Source organism: Chrysochloris asiatica, unplaced genomic scaffold, assembly GCF_000296735.1.
Source record: "Chrysochloris asiatica unplaced genomic scaffold, ChrAsi1.0 scaffold00328, whole genome shotgun sequence".
Lineage (NCBI taxonomy): Eukaryota > Metazoa > Chordata > Mammalia > Afrosoricida > Chrysochloridae > Chrysochloris > Chrysochloris asiatica.
The window spans coordinates 2731383-2754369 of record NW_006408846.1 but is presented as its reverse complement, the minus strand read 5'-3'; the positions used below and the strand labels follow the sequence as shown (position 1 = coordinate 2754369).

The 22987-nt window shown below is 44.9% G+C and overlaps 1 protein-coding gene across 1 annotated transcript; it reads right to left on the bottom strand.

The window, feature by feature from the left end:
* Positions 1–257: 257 nt before the first annotated feature.
* FOXJ2 (forkhead box J2) lies at positions 258–20902 on the bottom strand. Its single transcript, XM_006875463.1, has 11 exons — positions 20434–20902; positions 12489–12835; positions 10651–10725; positions 9719–9787; positions 9406–9546; positions 8754–8952; positions 6018–6419; positions 4543–4644; positions 3503–3712; positions 2813–2911; positions 258–346 (listed from the first exon to the last, which is right to left on the bottom strand). The coding sequence occupies exons 2-11, from the start codon at positions 12819–12821 to the stop codon at positions 258–260; spliced, it is 1719 nt and encodes a 572-aa protein (XP_006875525.1). The 5' UTR covers positions 12822–12835; positions 20434–20902.
* Positions 20903–22987: the final 2085 nt, after the last annotated feature.

The following is a 22987-nucleotide window of genomic DNA, read 5'->3' as shown; positions in this document are numbered from 1 at the left end:
CAATAATAATAATAATAATAATATAATAAGAAGAAAAATAAAAGAATTAGGAAAGAACAGGAAGGAAGAGAGAAGAATGAGGCAGGAAAGAGGGGTTATCTTCGGCAGCATCTTACGGTGGCTTCTCTGACACAGAAAGAAAAAACAGGATACATATCTATATACAAGCAGGGAGAAGGGATGGGCTGGGGCTACATTTTCCCCACCGCCACACTTCGCCACCCGGCCCTGGGCTGATGTCCACACTGTATGATCCACTAAGTGATCAAGTCCCAGTCGAAGTCATCAGGGATATCTTCATTGGCACCAGGAGGTGGGACCGGTGGTCGAGGGACCATATGGTGTGCTGTTAAGAAGAAAGGGAGACATTAAAAGGAGTGTAGGAAAGCTAGTCCATCAATCCAGAGGGTCAGTTGTTGTTGCTTAAGTGCCGTTGAGTCCGTTCTGACTCATAGCAACCCTGTATAGAGCTTCAGAAAGTGGCTGGTGGGTTTGAACTGCTGACCTTGAGGTTAGCAGTCCAGTGCTTATCCTACAGTGCCACACCAGGGCTCCAGATGGACAGTGCTAGGGTCCAAATAATCCCATGAAAAGGGCTTGCAAAACTATTGTCCTTACCAGCCCAGGGCTATTTTTGCTGAAGGTTACTTCAGCATGTTCTCAGGAAGTAAACTAAAGTTAGTGGTCACATGGCAATAAAGCATTGTTGTTGCTAAGTGCTGTCCGGTTGGGTCCAACTCATAGCAACCCTGCCGACCTTGTGGTTCAAACCAACCTTGTGGTCCTGTGCTTTATCCCATAGCGCCACACCAGGACTCCAATAAAGTATTACAGAGGCATAATTACATTTATATATAGACTATGTAAAAAGTTAAAACTATATTTATGGATGAGAATACTGAAAGTGCCATGGGCTGCCAAAAGAACCAATAGATCTGTTTTGGAAGAAGTGCAGCCAGAGCACTCCTTGGAGGCCAAGATGGCCAAACTTCATCTCTTATACTTTGGACATATTGTCCGTCGCTGGAGAAGGATATCATGTTTGGTAAGGTGGAGAGTCAGAGAAAAAGAGGAAGACCCCCCAATGAGATGGAATGGCCAAGTGGCAGCATCGATGGACTCAACTGTGGCAACTATAGTGAGGTTGGCCCAGGATTGGGCAGTGTTTCATTCTGCTGTGCATAAGGTCGCTATGAGTCGGTACCGACTCGATGGCACCTAACAACAACAACATACTTATGGAGACTACATATTTATGATGGAAAACATACATGCCCTATTATATGAAACAGCAATACATAAATTTTCATTTGTATTACATGGATAAGGAGTCTGCTGTTACCCCTCAAAAAGAAAACACTTGTAGTTAGATAAAATAATAAAAAAAACAAAAAAACAGCTGTTGGAGGAGTAAATGATACATGCACTAAAGGGCAGACACACATTGACAGAGGTGACAGGTAGGCAATATAGAATTGGGGGGTGGAGGAGGGAAGTTAGCAAAGGCAAAATGAGGGTGGCAGAAGACACAGGGAGGAATGCAGTGGTTAAAATGAAAAAAGGTAACCGAGGTTAACTGTTGGTTAACTGTTGGAGGGGACTGTAACCATATAATGAAGCAAAGTATATGATTTGTTGAATGTAAAACTGATGATCTGCCCTGTAAACCTTCACTCAATCACAATAAAAAGTTTAAATAAAAATGTTTTAAAAACCTGTTGTTGTAGCACCAATTCTGACTCATATCGACCCTACAGGGCAGAACAGAATAGCTCCACAGGATTTTCTAGGCTATAATCTTTTTGCAAGGTCAGCGGTTCAAGCTCACCAGCTGGTCTTCAGAAACCCTCTACAGGGTCGCTATGGGTCGGAACCGACTTGACAGCACTTAATAAGAGCAACAACAATCTTTATGGAAGCAGATACAGCCACAGCTTTCTCCTATGGACTGGCTGGTGGGTTTGAACTATTAACCTTTGGTTAGCAGCTAAGTGCCTTAACTTTCCTAGTGATTTTTCTTAAAAAAAGTATCTAAATGTGAAGAATCTGTTCATTTTGCACTATTTATGGCAACTTATGGTTTCCTTGGGTCTTTGGTGTGGCACTGTAGGATCAACACTGGAGCACTGGACTGCTAACCACAAGGCTGGCAGTTCAAACACACCAGCTGCTCCTTGGAAACCCAATATAGGGTTACTATGAGTCAGAACTGACTTCAGAGCACTTAACAACAACAAGGGTTCCCCTACTCCCCCTATCAGAGATCGCTGGAGTCCAGACTCCTGATACTAGATGTCAAGTGACCAGAAAGCAGGCACTAGCACAAACAGGGAACAAACTCATTTAATTTTTTTCTCCAACTATATTCCAAAGCAGGACTCCTGGCGTGGTGCTGTAGGATCAGCACTGGACTTCAAACCATAAGGTCCACAGTTCAAACACACCAGTTCAGAGTTGCTGTAAGTCAGAATCGACTCAATAGCATTTAACAACAACAACGTATTCCAAAGCTAGACATAAATCTTCTTCATTATTTACCTTTTACTTATATTTATGTTTTTACTTTCCTTCAATATCACAGATACACATCTATTTTAATGTAAATCTGTCTTCTTTACTTCTCCACTGGCAGACACCTCCCTAGCATGTGGCCGGCCCCCAGCCAGCTTTGGGAATCATGAAGGCCTGCCCATTCCTGGCAGGTGCAGGCAGAAAGGCATGGAATGTAGGCATGGAGCCAGTGGAAAGTGAAACAACTCATCTGGGAAGAAAGTGCTGGGGCTGGTGATGAAGCAAGCTTCCTGACTCTTACCTGGGCGACTGTATCCTGCTGACTCCTGGGTGGGGAGTGGGTACATTGGTGATGGGCCAGGGTAGAGGTGAGGGGCCTGTGGGTGCCCATAAGAGTTCACTGTTAAAGCAAGACAGGAGTTATTTGAGTAAGCCCCAATGGAGAGGGAAAAATACTCTCTTCCTCCTCTTCATATCTTTCTCCTTTCATTGCTTTCTAAGGAAGCTATTAGCCCTTAACACTGAAGGTAGGAAGTGACTGGATATTTGGTGGTGGTGGTGGTATGCTGTGGAAACTAGAATTGGGAAATATCAAAGATAGACATAGAAACAGGATCATCCAATACCTCTCATTTCACTGGTTAGAAGATCATATAAATAAATGTAGAGAATCGTCACCCCACCTGATATGATCCAGGTAGGGTTGTTTAGACACAAGTCTGGAGTAGGAACTTTCCCTAACAAAGCTCTTTCCTTTTCTTAAATAATTTTGATCCTCTCAATCCAGTTCTAAAAAGGAATCCTATGGTGTGTTTCTTTGGTATTTTTTTACTGACATATGTTTCAGTTGACGTGGCTAACAAACCCCTGCCACTGCTCAGCTTGGATCGTTGCCCATGAAATGATTTATCTTGATTCTCTTTTGTCGTTCACCCATCCCTCCCATTTTATCATAGTCTCTACTTTTGTGGTGACTTGCTTTGTGCAGTACCTTGGTTCATGGCTGCTTCCTGTTTGCCACTGGTGAGGGCACAGGAGTCAGCGATTCGAGCAGAGGCAGGTGGCCGGTGGGAGCCACCTTGGGAGGGGACATGACCAGTCTGGGTAAGGAAGTGGTTGAGGGAGTCACAGAGATTGGCAATATGGTGCTGGTCGAGGCTCCAGTTCTTTTGCTCTGCCTGCCGCAGGCTCTCCATCAGTTCTACAAAAGGAACGCCATTAATGCTAACCTTGCATAGGTACCAAAACCCTTAGCAGATCTCCCTCTGGTTCACTGTCCCAGACACATCATAAATAACACCACTAACAATCTGCATTAACAATCATCATTTACATTTGATAGAGCTCTACATTTCCAAACTCTTCATCTGTTTGCGCTTTACTAGATTCTTCTTCTTAATGCCATCTTACTGATGAATAAGCAAACTTTCAAAGGCAATGAGTGGATTATCCATAGTCACACTGTCAGTACAGGTAGAAAATACCGGACCTGACAGGACACCAAGGGCCAGTGGTGGCTCAGTAGTAGAATTCTCACCTTCCATGAAGAGACTCAGGTTCGATTCCCACCTAATATGCCTCAAGCGCAGCCACCACTTGTCTATCAATGGAACCTTGCACGTTTCTATACAGCTGAACTGGTTTAGTAGAGTTTCCAGACTAAGGCAGACTAGGAAGAAAGGCCTGGCAATTTACCTCTGAATAATCAGTCAATGAGAACCCTATGGATCACAGCAGTCCAACCCTGCTGTGCACAAAATCACCAGAAGTCAGCAACCAACATCTCGATGGCAGCTGCCAACAACACAGAACCCAGGGTTTCTACATTCTGGAGAGGCTTCCTTCTCTCAAAGACAATAAAGCACTGCCATGTTTCAAGTGAAGGCAAAATTATATAATATGGTAGGGAACCAATGAAATGCTCAGTCTCCAGGCTTCACTTAACCATTCCCTTCCGTTTCTAGCTTCTCTGGGTTTTCCCAGTTCCCAGGTATCCCTCTTCCCTCCATACATCATCTTTTAATCACTTACCTGAGAACTGTGACTGCTCAATGCTGGACCAATTGAGCCGATTGACCATCTTGAAGCTTTCTTTTAAGGAGTCGATATTGGAGCACCAGTCAGGAGGAAATGCTGAGAAAGGAGGTGAAAGGGGGTAATAAGATAGCAGTCAAGGCAGTTAACTGAGAACATGCAAGATTCCTGCATCTACACAGGTTACCAATTGCATTACCAAGATAATTTTGGGATCTTACTCCCTGGCTAAGGAGCTCTGGTAGTGTAGCGGTTGCGAATTGGGCTGCTAACCTCAGGGTCAACAGTACTATACTACCAGCTGTTCTAAGGGAGAAAGATGAGACTTTCTGCTCCCATAAAGATTTACAGACTCGGAAACCCCGTACAGGGTTGCTATGAGTTGGAACCGACTCCACGGCACATAACCACAACAACAACCCCCTGGGTGGTATAAATGGTTAATGTGTTTGGCAACTACCTGAAAGGTTGGAGGCTTGAGTCCATCCATAGGTGCTTCCAAAGAAAGGCCTGGTGATCTACTTTCAAAAAAATCAGCTACTAAAAATCCTCTAACATTTTCAGCAACAACAAAAATAAATTCTTTTTTGAAAAGAAAGAAAGAAAATCCTATGAAGCGTAGTCCTACTCTGACAAATATGGGGTCACCATGAGTCAGAACTGACTTGATGGGAATTAGAGATTTTTTAGGTAGATCAAACTACCTAGGCTGGCGTAAGGGGTCCTGTTGTGATGCTGTAAGATAAGCAATGGACTGCTGATCTACCAGCTGCTCCCCAGAAACCCTATACAGGGTCGCTCTGAGTCAGAACCAACTCGACACCACTAGCAACAACAGCAACGATAAAAACTGGCAAAACTGATTAAGCGCTTGACAACTAGCTAAAAGGTTGGTGGTTCAAACCCACCCAAAGACTACTTGGAAGACAAGCCTGGTGACCTACTTCTGATAGGTCATGCCTTGAAAACCCTGTGGAGCAGTTCTACTCTGTACACACAGGATTGCCAGGAGTTGGAATCACCATGATGGCAAGTTAACAATAACATGTTTTAGGTCCAGTTCAGTCCACAGACAGGAGAATGTGGAACACAATGCCAATATGACCAAGAACTCAACAATATAGTTAGGATAAGTCCTGGACTGCTAACCACAAGCTTGGCAGTTCAAACCCATCAGCTACCTCATGGGTGAAAGAGAGGCTGTCTGATCCTGTAAAGAGTGACAGTCTCGGAAACCCCATAAAGCGTTGCTCTGAGTCTGAAACGACTCAATGGCAGTAAGTTTGGAGTTTAGTATAAGTAGCAACTTCCGTTCCCTTAGATAAGCTCACAGGGGGCAATGATGAGCCTTATATCCCAGGACATCCATAGCTCCATGCCCACTAGTAACTTCCTAACCTAGTGCACCTACATGCCGCAGCCCCGACAAGAGGACCCTCTCATTCCATCCCACCCCACCCTCCTTTACTCACCAAAAGCAGCACTGTTGATGGGAGCCTGGCCTTGTGCCTGCTGCTGTGGTGGCGGGGGCTGCTGGCCAGGGTGGGAGTGGGGATGGTGCTGATGAGGGTGGTAGCTTCCATGCTGCAGTGGGGGAGGGTGCATGGCCATCACTGGGGGAGGCCCATACCCTTCAGCTGCAGCCTGCTTCCCCCCTGGTGGGGTACAACCATCTGGACTCGGGGTGTGCAGTGGGGGAGCACCCCCGACAGCTGAGGGGCCCTGGGCTGGTGGCTGCTGCGGCGGCGGCGGCTGTGACTGTTGAGGAGGTGGCTGTGGTGGCGGAGGTTGCTGCTGCTGAGGTGGCGGAGGCTGCTGCTGGTACATGTAGTAGTTGCTAGAGGGCGACATGTCCCCCAGGAGGGTCGAAAAGCCTGCAGGGTGGGAGGAAGCAGGCGAGTGACGTGGGCAAAACAGTTTTCACTACACAGGGTTTTCACTGGGCTGAGATGGAAGGCCTCAGCCAGAAATGGCAGAGTTAAAAGGATCAGGGTGCTATTGAACAGTCAGGATCCTTTTGGCCCCCCGGTAGGTATAGCAGACAGGAAAGCAGATAGGTTGGGTGAGAGCTTTGCCAATGTGGTAACTAAAAAGCTCAGTAAAAAGGTCAGCATGTACCTCTTTATGCTACTTTTTTAGGAATTTTCTTGCAGGTTTGGAATCAGAGTTTGAAGAGAAATCAGACTACAGGTAGAAAGCAGATTACAAATATTGGGCATGTATTCTCTTCTCGTCTTTCCTGTAAGGGTGAAGCTACAGCTTCACCCTTACCTCCTTCCATTCACCACCATCAGATGGCGCTTGGGTGAGCAGCCAACAGAAAGGGACTCACTGTTCAAGTAGCCTGGGCAAGGGAGAACTATCTAATGAGGCCCACTGACTCCAAGGATCAATTGCATTTGAGTGAACACTTTGGTGCCCTCACTCAATCTAACTTTCTACATTATTTCAGATACTTATTTCATGCTTCCCACCTCCAAGCAACCAACCATCTGAGTTGGACTAACTTCTCAAGCAAATGCTATCATCTTGAAACACAACTCTAGATAATGTAAGGGTAGAGACTCTTGACAATTAATACAAGTTTTCAGAAAGGGATTCCTACCACTTTTAAAGTATTCCATTCAGCTTCCACTGAAGACAGCAAAAAGGTGTACCTCTAATTTCTTAACCACACATAGGAATTCCACAGGACTGAACCAAATGATCTCTTAAAAAGCTTCCCAATTTTGCCATGAGACCAGAAAACCTGGATGGTGGAGCCTAACTATCAGGATGAGACATTTTGCTCAGGACTCAATAAAAGAATTCTGATAAAAAATGAAAAAAAGTAGAGCAGACCTTCAAAATCTCACGGAATCTAAACTTTCTGGAGCCCTGGAGGTTAGATGAATCCCAGAAACAGCTGCCTTAAGACCATCTTTAAACCTTAAACCAAAAATATCCCCTTAAAGTCATCTTAAAACCATGCAATTGTTTAGTTTAACTAGCAAAGAATGCCTGCCTTGAACACTTTGCTCTTTTAAGCTCTATCTATATGGAATCAAACTGACAACAGTAACTCAAAAGATGAGATAGGAAACTTACGGGGCAGAGAGTTTATGTTAATGAGGGAGGAACAACTTGGACAAGGGGAGTAAGAATGATTGCACAACTCAAAGACCTTAATCAGTGTCATTGAACTGTACATGCAGACATCCTTCAACTGGTACATGTTCTGCTATGCACATTCTCAGCAACTATAAAACTAAATTATAAGAAATCAGCCTCTCAATAAAGATTTTTAATTATTCTCATACAATAACTAGGAAAATGTGACTGTGGATATAATATTAGCTGATATTAAAATATAATTCATTGTGTTCAGAGTAAAAATAGTATGATGAATAGCTAAAAGAAAAGTCTATCATTTAGGGACGCATACTGAGGCATTTAACAACATACTATGCTATGCTGCTAACTCCAAGGTCAGTAGTTCAAATCCACCAGCTGCTCAGAGGGAGAAAGGAAGCTTTCTGCTCCCATAAAGATGGAATACACTGTAGGATAAACATTGGACTGTTAACCATAAGGTTGGCGGTTCAAATCCATCAGATGCTCCTTGGAATGAGTTGGAACAGACTCTGAGGCACTTAAAAACAACAACAACACTGAAATAGTGTTTATGGGTAGAATGACACGCTGTCTGGGAAATGCTTTAAAGTATTGCAATTAAAAAAATAATGTTGATGGGTAAATGAAACAAGTTTAACAAAGTAAATTTAACAAGATGGGGATTATTATACTATTTCCTCTATTTTTGCATCTGTTTTAAAATTTTCATAAGAAAATGTAACATACCATATGCTAAAAAAAGAATGTTCCAACACTGAAACTGAGGGATTCTTGGGGAGACAAAACTACTGCTGTCCCCTGGTGGCCGTCTTCTAAATGACTTGCCTGCAGTCATAAAATCACTGCCTTTCATTCCAGGAGGGGGGATTCCTCCAACTCTCCTTCTCAAGTGAGTTACCCAGAGAGCATCTCCTAAAGGAGCTGTTCACCAGAACTAAGCCAGAAGAACTCAACTCCACACAGTTTTAGCTCAAGACCTGTCTCTCTGACCAATGACCAACCTCTCTTTATATCAAAAAGAAGAAGCAAGAGAAGAGAATGTCACCATCTGACTCAAAATACAAGGACATCCGTGCTCCCAACTCCAGACTCACCATGCTGAGAGGAGGAAGACGACTTCTCCAGCATGGATTTGTAGAGGTTGCGGAAGGACCAACTTAGATCCTGAAAGTTGATCTCTGAGTAGGAGAATTTGAAGTCATGGTTGGTGTTATAGAGGGGAGGGGGGCCTTCAGCACTCTCTCGACCCGGAGCCCCTGCTGCCACTGCTCCACCATCCACGGAGCCTGTGCCCTACAAAAAGAGGGAAGAAAGACCTGATGCGTGTCCTAAGTGAAGGACCAACACAACCCTTTGCTGGTCACCAAGCCTGTTCCTCTTCACCCTCTCCTTCTAACTCTTCAATGACCCAGTATTACGTTGTCATTGGTTATCTTCGTCTAGCCTTTATCTCTCATCTGTCTCCATTTCTTCTTTAAATACTCTTTTCCTATGCTACATTCATGTCCTTCTTTCCCTTCTCATAACTTTTTATTACCTTTTTTTTTTTTAACTAATTTTTATCTTTTTCAGATCTTTCTTAATGTTCTGTTATGCCTTTTTCTCTGTTTTGGTTTCCACTTCTTTCCAAATTTATCTTCCTGATATACCACAGAAAAATCAATAAATAATTTTGAGCAGGGAAATGTATGAATCTATTCAACCATCCACCCAGCCATCCACCTTTATGCCCCCTCTGCTTCCTACCTGGCTGTAGCTGGTGATAGATGTGGGGCTCTGAAGTGACATCTGAGGATTCCCCTCGGGAGGTAGTGAGGCTTCTCCACTCCCCGGAATGCCTCCCCGTGGGCTCTTGCTTGCCTCCTGTTCTGGTGAGTCTTGAGAAAGCTAAGGGTTATGAGGAAAGAGAAATTGATAAACAGAGGCTAAATATTCTCCCAACTCTCATGGTTTCACCTTTTTTTCACCCAAAATATAGGAAAGGACTGAAAATACAGAAGAGGAGGTAGAAGCAGCAATTGGTTCAGAAATGGCAACTCCCCACAAAGTGGGGACTTACATCATCATCTGGAGGGTGTCTTCTCTTTCGGGAGATGTCAGGGCATGTATCAATTGTCCAATAGGAACCCTGGAAGGAGAGCCCAACCCACAGAGAGCAAAATCATATATGGAAGTACCTATATAGGATAAATACTAGACCACAAGGTCAATTTGAATAAGGTAACAGTTCAAACACATCAGTTGCTCCTCAGAAACTCTATATAGACAGGATCACTATAAGTCGGAACCAACTCGATGACACTTAACAGCAGCAACAACCTTTAAGAAAGTAGAAATTTTTGATTCCCACATAAAATAAGTCATGCTAAAAAAAGTGACTAGAGATTTGCACAGACTCCCCAAGGTACTGGCTACTGTTGCAAAGGAAATCTGTCTTAAAAGCTCTAAGTATGACCGGAGGTACTTCTGTGGTCCAATATAGGCCTAAATTGTTCTGGAGGGGCAGAACAATAGCATCTAACTTAAAGAGTTAGAAAAGTCTCTTCCTTTGTGATCTGAGGAATGACTCTCTCGACTGTAGCATCCAAAACTGTCAAAAGAAGAACATTATCCAGCTTTTTTCCTTCTGACAGTTTTGAGGCAAAAATCATGGAAATTTTGGAGAGAAAAGTTCCTACAAAGGTTATTAAGTCTATCTTTCTACATCTGAAAAGAAAATACCACACAAACAGAAGGGGCATCAGAGCCAACCTTAACATAAATATGTCTATAACAACAACAAAAAAAAGAGTTCACAGTGTTCCTTAGTCACTCGTGCTAGTGGGTACCCACAAATTTGACAACCAAGCTCTTCCTTTAAGAAAAACTAAAGCTGCTTCCCTCATTAACAAGACTTCCTCTTCTGGGTAATTAAAACAACCATGCGACTCTGGGCTGTCAACCTCTCTGGCTTTCCTGCTCCTCCCTTCAACACTTGAAGCCGACTCTCACCTTCCCAGGGTCATCTCGAGGTCTGGGCACCTTCCGGAAACACTTGTTGAGAGAAAGGTTGTGCCGAATTGAATTCTGGAGAAGTAGAGAAGCAAGTTAGATCTTAGCATTATGCAAAGCAGAAAATTTTCCAATAGAACACGGTCAAACAAACAAACCACTAAACAATAAAGTTCAAGGATAAACTTAACACCCCTTAACTACACTGGTGGCGAATGATGGAGAAAAGGACCTATCAGATGGTATTATGGCTTGAACTGTGTCTCCCAGAACTAAGTTTGTGAATATTACGTATTACAACCTCGATGCCTGTGACTATAATTCCATTTGGGAATGGGTTGTTTGTTATGCTAATGATGCAGGATTAGGGTAGGGTGTATTCTTGAATCAATCTCTTCTGAGATACAAAGAGATTAAACAAGCAAGCAAAGCAAAGATAGGGGGAAGAGACACACGAAGCCACATGAAGACTGTTGTTGTTGTTAAGCGCCATGGAGTCAATTCTGACTCCTAGCCACCCTGTATAGGGTTTCCAAGGAGTGACTGGTGAATTTGAACCGCTGACCTTGCAGTTCAAACCAACCTTACGGTCCAGTGTATTATCCCACAGCACCACAGGAACAAAAAGCTCAGAAGAGACAAGGACCTTCCTCCAGAGCCAATAAAGAGAGAATGATTTCCCCTAAGAGTAGCCACCCAGGATTCAAACTTCTAGCCTCCTCAACTGTGAGAAAGTCAATTTCTATTTGTTAAAGGCACCCATTTGTGGTATTTCTGTTATAACATACTAGTTAACTAAGGTGACAACAGCAGTGATACAAGCAAAGTAGAGAAATTAAACTGATGAGAGGTAATGGCTATGGATGTGCTTACCAGGTGCTTCTAGAAAGCTGAGTATATAATTTTTCAGCCTTTCTACCCAACTGACAACAGATAATAAATGCCTCAAGATCACATCTGCACAGTTTCTCAATTCACTCTATTTACAACACAAAAAGACGACTATTTCTAAACTAATGAACTATGAGGGAAACAAGGGCACAGATCACTTTGTTATTTCCAAAGCCCATAGAATGGTCACACTTGGAGGACAGAACTACTGTGTGTTCGTAGAGACTGTGGTAGCTGACAGGGGGATACTAACTAGGAAAAAAAGCACTGCTTTCAAGAGTCTTTATCATCTGGCTTGTATGTCAGCTGGTGATTTACATACAGGGTGAGAGAACTAAATCAAATCTTCAATCCTACTCAACAGTTGGCAGATTAGTTGCTGCTTCAAAGATTGAGCGCATCTGTCTTCCTTCTTTATTGGAAGAAGAGCCCCCTTCTTCCTTCACCCGTAGCCAAAAAACTAATCCTATCCTTACTTGCATGGTGGATTAGATGTTGGTAAAGGACCTAATTATACTATTTTTTCAAAAGATGATGACAATGTGTAATGAGGCTATGGAAATCTGATGAGACTCCTAACTCTAGGTAAGAGCAAGCAGTCATGCCTTGCACAGAGACTTTACACAGTAGAGTAGCAATAAATATTGGGGAGATAATTGAATATCCTTGATAAGGAATCAGAAGGTAAGAGGGTCTGATAAGCAATAGTATCCTGCCTTCCCAATAACAATACTTACTGACTTGGCATTACTAGAGTGTCCCTGACACTGCTTATGAAAACTGTTCAACTCTGAAAAAAAGTAGGAGCTAGGAGCTGAGATTTTGACGAGTTCACCCATGTTTGAGATAGGTTAGATTGAAGTGGATTAGGTGATAGAAACAAAAGTAGAGAAAATGACTGTCCAGTGCTAAAAAGATTCCCATGTTACAGAAGTAATCAACCGCACCTTCCATCCAATGCCAGCATTCTTGTAATAGGGAAAGTTATCACAGATCCAGCGATAAATCTCACTGAGGGTCATCTTCTTGGCTGGAGAGGAGTTGATGGCGTAAGTGATGAGGGTGGCATAGCTGTATCGTGGCTTGCCATCCTGGTGGACTGCTGCTTCGTCTTTGCTCAGGGTGGCATTCGGATCTGTGGGTGAGCCTGGTGGGCACTTGCGGCTGCCCCCTGGAGGCCCAGCCTGGGAAGCACTCCCAAGCTTCTCAATGGTAGCTCGGAGGGTCAGCTGGGGGAGCCAGTCTATAGAGGTGAGGCTGCTCTCCAGGTCAGAAGCCATGGTACTTCTGGGTTCTGCAGAGAAGAGGATAAAGGAGAGAGGAAAACAATAGATACGGATTATCTCTGATTCTGGAGATAAGCAATACTCAAATTCTAGTCCTTTAAGGAAAGTAGACTTTCTGCCCAGCATAATTTCTGTAGGAGACTCCACTCATGGAGCAACCCTTTGCTAGGTGTTCCCAGACACACCTCTGCTTCCAATCTGATACATTGCCAATCATTTAGCAGGTGATGGATTCGTACTTATTCGACTTTTCCAATATGAAACACAACCAAGGGGCCTCTCCCTTCACACAAAATTAAAGGAGAGATCAAATCATCCACCAAATTGAGCTACTCCCTTGATTCTCCTTACTTATAGCCTTTGTTGTTGTTATTCAGTGCTGTCGAGTCAGTCCCAACTCACAGCAACTCTGTATAGTTTCCGAGGAGCAGCTGGTGAGTTTGAACTGCCTACCTTGCAGTCACGTGCTTATCCTACAGCACCACACCAGGGCTCTACTTATAGCCCTACAACATACTATTTTAAAACTCTCCTACAAAATATATGCATTCTATATAATATATGAGTCCTGATGTGGTGCTGTAGGATAAAGCACTGGACCGCAAGGTCAATTTGAACCACAAGGTCGGTGGTTCAAACTCATCAGCTGCTCCTTGGAAACCCTATACGAAGTCACTATGAGTTGGAGTCGACTCTACAGCACTTAAGAGCAACAATATAAAATATTCAAGAAAGCTTCAAAAAGTTCTTGTAGAAATTCCATTATCTTTTAATTCCATTTTCCATGAACTTTTTGAAGTCCATTCATAAATGCAAAACCAAGCCAGTCCCCATCTAGTTGCTCCTGATTCATGGTGACCCTATGTGTTGCAGAGCAGAAGTGTGTTCCACAGAGTTTTCAAGGCTGTGACCTTTCAAAGGCAGATCTCCAGGACCTTCTTTGAGGGGCCTCTGAGTGGGTATGAACCTTTCAGTTAGTAGTCAAACACTTAACCATAAGTACCACCCAGGGACTCTGCATACATATGTGTATATTGTTGTTGCTAAGTGCCATTGAGTCAGTATTCTAACATTCTAGTATTTTATATGTACATATAAACTATTAGAATACTCAGATACCAGGTGGAATTAGCCAAGGTCTATTCTCCAATTATGTGAAGCTTATTATCATATTTACATACAACATACACAGCATGAATATACATATAGAGAAAAACCGTCTGAATAGACATAAATATATACTAATGCAGCACACACCAACCTGTCTTATGTTTTTTAAAGTCCACTGTTGTTGAGTTGATTCTGACTCATAGTGCTATCCTGTAAGACAGAATAGAGCTGCCCCTAGGATTTCCAAATCTGTAAATTTGATAGAAACAGCCTGCCTCTTCTTTCTCCCACAGAGCAGCTGATGTGTTCTATATTATGAACACTTGCTCTTTTTAGTGTACATATATGTACAGGTGAGGCACATTAGCTAGATCCCAAGCATAAATGATATATAACAAGCAAAGGACATACACATAAACGGTGGGCCACACAGAATCACAATTAAGATATATAGCATACATTACCCACAGAGTACACAGAGAGAGATAACAGATCCTGAGCACACAGCTGCCCTCGCACCTTAAAAGCTACCCCTTGCTAGCTCCCGCCCACAGACACCAACACCAGGAAGAAGTCATCAGCAAGGACCTCCCACCTCTCAGCCTGCTGGGCTTCATAGAGCCAGGGAGACACCCAGCTGTGTGAGCACCGGTAACAATCAGATAGCCTGGCTAAAAATAGCCACACTGGGGCTAAGAGCTGGCTCCCTTCTCCAGTCCTCCTCCTCCCTCCCTTCTTCCCAGCCAGGCACGCACGCACGCTCGCTCACAGCACCTCCATGCAAACTCCTGGCGCTGCCAGACCGCCCACGCCTGATGTTTGCACGCCCTGCCACCACCCACACAGCCTGAGTGCTCTTGATGACAGGGAGGTGTAGCTAGAGTGACATCTTGGTGGGGGAAGGTGACGAATGATGGGTGGTATCTGTATTGCAGGGTCTAGAAAGGCTGGCAGAAACCTCTTGGTAGCCATTTGGCACTCCCCTGCAGCTGATGCCAGCAACCCCCTAAGCACTTGCTGCCTAACAGGTTTGTGCCTGCGCAGCCTTTAGATAACAGCTAGCATTTCTTCTTCAGTACCCCTGCAACAGGAGCCAGGGCTAGGATGGCTCAGAGTTCACAATCTTGGGCAGAAACATATTTATGTAGGTAATCTCTAAATCCATACCCAGATATATGCGCACATACACACTTTGCAGTTAAAAGGACTGCCTCCCCCTCTTTCCCTTGACCCGAACACATCTTTCAGACTATCAGCTAGTTAAGGACTAAGTGTCTCCCCAAGACACTGACCCCTTTCTCCTAAGGTCCCCTTTCCCCTAAAGTCCCCACCCTCACAGTCTTTGCACGTACACATATGTACCCTGCCCTGGGCTCCTCACCAGCAACACACCCACTCCACAATACTGAAGGAAACACCTTAGTGCTTCAGAGGCGTGGGCAGCAAGAGACCCAGTTCAGTTGTAGCCCAAGAATTGCTTGATAGGAGAAAGGAATTTTTTAAAAAGAGCCATTTTTAAAAATAGAATCATGGAAGGGTTTTCCCTTTATTCTCAGCTTCTCTCCCATTACCCCCACCCTGTCCTAAACCCTGGAAACTTGGAAACTAATTAACATCAAGTCATTCCAAGAAACCCCAGACCTTATTGCACTTTACTAAGTTAACACACCACAATCTCTGGAATATAGCTAGGCGCTTGTGGTGGGTGGCATCATGGTCCTGTAGCAGGGGCATTCTATTGAACAGTAAAATGCCAATGAACCAATTTTCAATGATCCAAGTTTTCCTGCGTCCTCCACTATAGAAATCTGCAAAGAAGTTTTAAACTATTCCTTCTTATCGCCTGCTAAAAATTCCTAGTAAAGTCCATCTTAAGAGCACTGAGACCATCATGAATATTCCTTTAAAATGCTCTCAACATGGGACAGACATCAGTGAGTTTTTACTTGCTTAGAGGGCTTAGGAGCTGGGCTGCCAACTGCAAGGCCAGCAGTTCAAATCTACCAGCTGCTCGCGGAAGAAAAGATGAGACTTTCTGCTCCTGTGAAGATTTACAACCTGGGAAACCCTATGTAGGGTTGCTATGAGTCAGAACCTACTCCACAGCACAAAACCACCACAGAGGGCTTACACAGAGGGGCTTCATGCGAGAGAAAGATGAGGTGTTCTGCTCCCATAAAGATTTATAGCCTCAGAAATCCTGTACAGGGTCTCTAAGAGTTGGTTCCGATTCCAAGGCACATAACCACCACCACCACTCTTACCAAATTAAGGAGCTCTAGTAGCATAGTGTTTACAAATTGGGCTGCACACCACAAGGTCAGCAGTTCGAAACTACCAGCTGCTCCACAGGAGAAAGATGAGGCTTTTTGCTCCCATAAAGATTTACAGCCTTGGACACCCTGTACAGGGTTCTCTATGAATCAGAACCGACTCCACAGCACATAACCACCACCACCACCCTTACCAAATTAGGGACAAAACAAATGAAACAAAACCCCATTGCCATCCAGTTGATTCCTACTCACAGTGACCTTCCAGGACAAAGCAGGACTGCCCCAGAGGGTTGACAGTCTTTACAGAGTGCAGCTGGTGGGGTCAAACTGTCTTTCAGTTCACACCTGAGCACTTAAGCACTGCACCACCAGGTTTCTTTCCAGGTGTTGAATTCCGCCCTGCTCCAGCACCCTTCTAGTCAGCCCTCCAGATACTGGCTCAACACTCAAAATATATTCCAATCTTACCAGCTCCGAGAAGCTCGTGGCAGTCCGAGTCTTCTGAGCTTTCCGCACCATTCTCTTTCAGCCCATTCCACTTCCTCACCCCTCCTTTACTTCCCCATTCTTGAAGGGTAACCCAGTGTGTAGAACCTCAGAGACTGAGGTTCTTTGGATCTATTCCCAATCCTAACACTGAGTCACTGAAGTATCCCTAACCACCCCTTGTTCTCACTTAATGCCTCAGTTTCCCCCTTCAATAAAAGGGATGAAGTCATAAACCGCGCCAAAGCTGCATCCCCAAAGGGAAGTGAAGGGAGCTTAATGAGCTCGTGGCTGCCACACATTCCACGCTCCCCAAAATAATGGCAAGAGGCTAATGTCCACGGCTATTATTAGGACAAACAAGAGGTACTTCCATTTTTCAGTCCAAGCAACCTAGTTACCCAGACCTCTCTGCAGGTGGGCCTCATGCCACTGGGCTCTGCAGAACCTGAGTCAGGCCACATTCTCTGAGTGCTGGAAGACTGAAAGGAAATACCCATAAGAAATTGGGAAAGGCAGCCAAAGGACAGGCTCCATCACATCCACAGGACGGCTAATGAAGACTACAGTACTGGGGGGAAAACTGAGGGAATCCGACAGAAAGGCAGAGGCTCTGTTGGATTGGGAGACAGGTCCTGAAAAAGACATCTAAGCTCAAAATAAAAAGCACAGTTTTCCCAGTTTATCGCCAAAGCCAGTCATTGTTTTCTGTTAGATGCCAAGGTCAGGTATTAAGCAGTGATAACTTCCTGATCTACATACAATGCCAAAATTAATATGGTTGTTCTGTGCCATCAAGTCCGTCAGACTCACAGCAACCCTGTCTAGACTTTCCAAGGAGCAGCTGATGGGTTTGAACCACTAACCTTGTGGTTAGCAGTCCGGTGCTTATCTTAACAAGGCCACACCAGGACTCCATGGGAAGTGGTTAAATCAGCCTCATGAGAAGACTCAGGTTTTAATCCTGGCTACACTACCTGCTGGCTGCAACCTCGGACAAGTTACTTAACCTTTTGTGTCTAAATTTCTTAATCTGTAAAATAGAGATAATTGTTGTTGTTGCTGTTGTTAAGTATCGTGGAGTAGGTTCCGACCCATAGCAACCCTGTACAGGGTTTCCAAGACTGTAAATCTTTACGGGACCAGAAAGCCTCATCTTTCTCCCGCGGAGCGGCTGGTAGTTTCGAACCGCTGACCTTAAGGTTCGCAGCCCGATTCGTAACCACTACAGAGATAATTAGATCTACACTATACGGTTGGCAGAGTTCTGATGTGGTGCTGTGGGTTAATGTGCCAGACTGCAAAGCCATTTGAACTGCAAGGTCAGCAGTTCAAGCTCACCAGCTGCTCCTCAGAAACCCTATACACGGTATGGGTCAGAGTTGACTCGACGGGACTTAACAACAACAATACGGTTGGTGTGAGGATAGCATTGAGTTAATGTGTGTTAAGCACTAGTATGTGCTCTATAAGTGCAGCTATTATTATTTTTAGATAGTGAAAAAAGATACAAACCTTAGAAAACTGACAGGTAAAAGCAGCAGCAAGCCCTCAAGGGTTTGTATTCAAAGCCTGCATGGAGTCTGGAATGTTTTTCAGGCCATCAGAATTTCAGACTTCTCCTTTGAAGATAATATCACCCCAGTACTGACCAATGCGAGGACCAGAAAAACTCCCAAGTATTAAGGAATGAAGAAATATCACCTCTTGTCTTTCAGAGGGAACTAGGTCTACTCATAAGACAGGGCCTGTAAAACAGCACTTTCTAAGTCTCAGTTAACCCAATTCAATAGCCACCTGCTTCTAACTGATTCGGTAGCAGCAAGGAGAAGTAGGGAAACTCAATGTAAGCAAACCAGTTAAAGTGATTGGTGATGGTATACCTGGAGTTGTGGTTATACAGTTCACTCTGAGCTGTTCAAAAAGTTGCATTCCAGCATCTGGTAAGTTACCTTTTAAGAAATACGCTGCTATTACACTAACTCAGGCTTTTTTAAAAAGCCAGGGGAGAGGTTCTGGAGTAAAGAGCCTTTCGAGAGTCACAAATTCTTAAGGCTCTCTTATTATCCTTAGGAGTAGTGGGCCCAGCTTAAGGCTGGACAGTCCTGCTGCTTAGGATGAGTGCTGAGCTGCCATTCATGAGTGCTTCCAATAGCCAGGGGAAGCCAAGCCTTTCCCCAAGGTGGACATCCTTACTGGCATCTCCTCCAAGTCCTGACACAGGGACACCTGCTTCTAGAAGCCTACCAGAAACATAAGTAACTGGAGGCTTAGTCTGAAGAGTACACAAATGCCTATCTCTGCACAATACCCCCTCCAAACATAGACTGTAATTGAGAAACATATGCACACTGTTCTATAACACAGTTAGACAAACCTGCAGATTATAACCCAAACTCAGATACCACTTTTAACAGGTGGGTTCCAGGACTAAGTGGAGGTACTTAAGGACATTTGCAACCTACCCAGGGTCCACACAGAAAGAGAAGAGGGAAACATAAAAGCCTAAGTAAGGTGAAACTTCCCACTGAACATTGCTGCAAGCTATAACTCTCCTTGCAGAAGATAAGGTATTTTCTAATGACAAGACAGGAAGACAAATGCAAACTCCCAGCTAGTAATCCAAGATCGAAAGGCAGAGCTCTACTGACAACAGCTTGGGCTCAGCCACAGGGATTTCTTAGCAGCATATCTTCCTACTTTTTTTGAAGTCTGGACTGTGATCATTCTTTCTCCTATCTTATGAAAGAAAACTAAAATACAAGGGTCCACAAATAAGATTAGGCACTTTTCTGAGCAGGATCTCTAATATGAGGGGTCTTCAAAAGTTTGAGGAAACAAATGGAATTCAAAGATAATAAAATTTTCCCACAAACTTTTTGAAGCTCCTCTCCCATAAAAAGCTCCTCAGGGGTCAAGTTTCCAAATCATCTTGGTAGTCAACTTACTTAGAAGGAAGCTGGTTCAAGAGAATTTTGCTCTTTCTATCCAGAACAGAAGCCCCATGGAACACTGGGGCATACATCAGGGAAGAACTTCAACCTAGAGTTGGCATCCCCTGGACCCTTTTAGTCTTCTCACCTCGGGGCCTGCAGGATGTCCATTTTCCCTTTGTATTTATGGGTAGAGGAATGCACTCCAGCCAGAAATGGGAAAGTCATGAGAGAAGGCCTCTTGGTATCCGAGATGGGGTAAGCCTGCCCTCCTTGTCAACCCAATCACAATGAGTTGAAGAAAACAACTCTGAAGAATGTTAAGTTGACCTAGGGTTACAGGTACAAAAAGATAATCCAATAGAGGTTCTGGGCAAGGCCAGGCCACATGATGCCACGATGAGTTTAGTGAGGTCCACTCTCAGAGTGAAAGCCAAGCATGGAGGACTGTGTGAGAGTCTGGTGGCGGAATGTGTCAATCATTATACACAGTAAGCATGAAGTTCTGTAAAAGCAGTGGTTGTGGAACACCTCTTTGCCTTCATCGTGAAACTATTCACTTCCCTAGGGACCTCAAATAAATCCCATTCCTTTCGTCCCTAAAAACTAAGAACCCCATTTCTCAGAGTCTGCAGCAAAATGTGAGTTCTAATCCAGAAGTTTCCATAGAACACAGTTCCCAAAGGATCGGGAGTTATCACTTCACCCTGCACAGCAATTGAACCCAAGAGCCCCCCACTTCAGCCCCTACACCCACTAGTGCGGAAAGATGACAGAGAGGCAATGCAAGAATGCACTAACCTGTCTCCAAGGTCCCCCCAGCAAAAGGAGGAAACCACCTGGTACTGGAGTTTGGGGTTGATGGGAGTCCCCTCTTCAGAAGCAGATGACGGTTCTCATCCTCAGTGGCTCTTCCAGTACTTGGTTGAGCCTCCCAATTTGAGGAGGGAAACTGGGTCCCCAGAAGATGAGGCGTGGGGGCTGGAGGAGGGGGAGGCGAAGGAGGTCCTACCTGGGGAAGGTGGCACACCCCCCACACCCTGCCTGTTACCCTGGGGAGGAGGGGAGGAGCCTCTCCCAACCAGGAGTTGTCTCCTCCCCTTTGGGGGAGTCCCCCTCCCCCCCAAACTGGATCTTTCGGGGGTGGAAGGTTCTTTCTGTCTGCTGGAGATCTGAGCGGAGGGGCTCTGCCCTGTTCCACTGTCTAGGTACAAGGAAGTTGAGGGGCAGGTCTTCCCCGCTCCTGAATGGCTGAAAGCCGATTCTTCTTTTCCCTGGAGAGCTTTCTGCTTCTGAATGTAAGAACTTCTCTCCTTGTGAGTACTGGATTGGATGGAAGGTGCCTACTCCATAGACATACCCTTCTTTCTCGTTGCCTCAAAAGTCCTGAACTGCTGAGAGTGTGTGTTTGGCGGGGTGAAGGCAAGCTGGGATGGTCTCACTCGGCTTCCTTTAAGAAAGATCACCCCTTTCTACTTTTAGGGCTCTCCGCCCCGGCCAGTATGGGGATTTTCCTCGCCTCTAGGAAGGAGAGGCGCGTCCCCTATAGGGGTCTCTTCTTTCTCTCGCCCGAGTGGTAGGGGTCGTCTCTTCAACAGCGGGAGGGGGATGCTCCCGTCCCTGCTCCCGCCTCCGCTTCTAGGGTGCCCCAGAGGGTGGGGTTTTCGTACTCCCCGCTCTCCCGGAGCTGGCCTGGGCAGTAGGGTCCGGGAGGCCGCGGCTCCCGACTCCCGGCACTGGCTACTGTGGCGGCAGCGCCTCTTTTAGTCCCGTCCCGTCCGCTCCCTTCGGCGCGTGGTGCTCCCCGCGCTGCCACCTCTCGGGCTCCGGCCAGTCCGGGTTCCCCGGGAGCCAGAAGGCGGACGGATAGTGTCAGGGCTCGGCTCGGGCTCGGCTCGGCTCCGCTGCAGGCCCCGGCTCCTCCCCGGCCTCCGCGCCGCACTCCGTGCCCCTCCCTCTCCCCCGCCCGCCGGGCCGCCGCCGCCACCGCCTCCTAGCGCGGGTTAAGGAGGAGCCGGGCGCCGCTGGGACGCTGGCCGTACTACCTCAACTGCCGCGGGGCCGCAATCACACTCCTAGGCTGAGATGCCGCTGCTCAATCCACCGCTCGCAGCCCCTGGGGGCACGTGCCGCCCTTTTCTTACCTCCCGACATTCTACCCGAGATGACAATCCAGTGTTCTCCACAGGAAGATTCCCTCATGCATATCGTGCCTTAAACTGTCTATAATTCCAATTTACAGATCCCATAACTCTTACTACTCTGGTCTCTGTTGTTCTTTTGTAGTGTATATCCAGACGAACATCCCTAGAAGTTTTCTCAGGAATGTCTTTGAAAGATTTCTAACCACCCACCCCATTGCCCCCACCAAACAGTTTATATAGCGGATGGGGGCTGGGGCAAAGTTACCCTGATAACATTCTAAAGTTCAATAAAGGTTTCTGGAATGACTGAATGCATAAAGGGATAAATAAACGTGTAATGGAGAGAACTTTGGATACAACATCCGAAGATCTGAGTACTACTGCTTATTCCAGTTTTGTAAACTTGTGTAGATCATTTGTTCTCTAAAATATTGGTAAGCAAAAGAGAGTGACCTGGCTACTTAGTAAAATTTGTTGCAAAGATCAGATGAGATCATTTATGCAAAAGTGATTTTTAAACTGAACAATATACAGAGGATACAAAATCTGACTATGGTTCAATTCATTTGATAAGCTTTTCATTTACCCCACCAAGATTATCACAGAGCATAGAATGTTCTCATAACCCATCTCCCTCTGCTCCAGGCTTGCTTTTACAGAATAATCCCCAGCCAGAAACAGAAAACTAACTCCCATCTCCACTTTTCCTCCTGTTCTTCATAAATCTTTATACATTCCACCCTTTGGCCTATTAAACTTTTCTCCAACCACTCTACTTTCTATCAGTAAAATAATATAAAGACAAAAATATTGTCTTTTTCAAAGAAAGGCTTCATATTCAAGATTATAGCCAAATGACTTCGTTTCACCTTTAGACAGTAAAATCTCTTGACTTAACATATAATGCTATGTTTTATTTGCTACATACATATATTATAATCACATTATACTTAGCATGCCTTATCCTGTAGAAAAACCATTCCCCCTCTCCAAAAAAAGTCACATCCATTGCATTGTCAATTCCAACTCATAGTGACCCTCTAGGACAGAGCAGAACTGCCCATAGGGTTTCCAGAAAGTCAAATGGCCACATCTTTATCCTGAGGATTGACTTGTGGGTTGCAACCACCAATTTTTCTGTTAGCAGCTAAGTGCTTAAACACTGTACCACCATGGTTCATAGCAATACTATGTTGTTTTGTTAAGTGCAG

What these genes read in the sequence shown, in the direction of transcription:
- FOXJ2 (XM_006875463.1), bottom strand. Translation starts at nt 12,821, where the DNA reads ATGGCTTCTGACCTGGAGAGCAGCCTCACCTCTATAGACTGGCTCCCC. An exon ending in GACACCCTCCAGATGATGAT is followed by an intron (nt 9,547 to 9,718) that starts GTAAGTCCCCAC and finishes CATAACCCTTAG; the next exon opens with CTTTCTCAAGACTCACCAGA. An exon ending in AGCAGGATACAGTCGCCCAG is followed by an intron (nt 347 to 2,812) that starts GTAAGAGTCAGG and finishes TCTTCTTAACAG; the next exon opens with CACACCATATGGTCCCTCGA.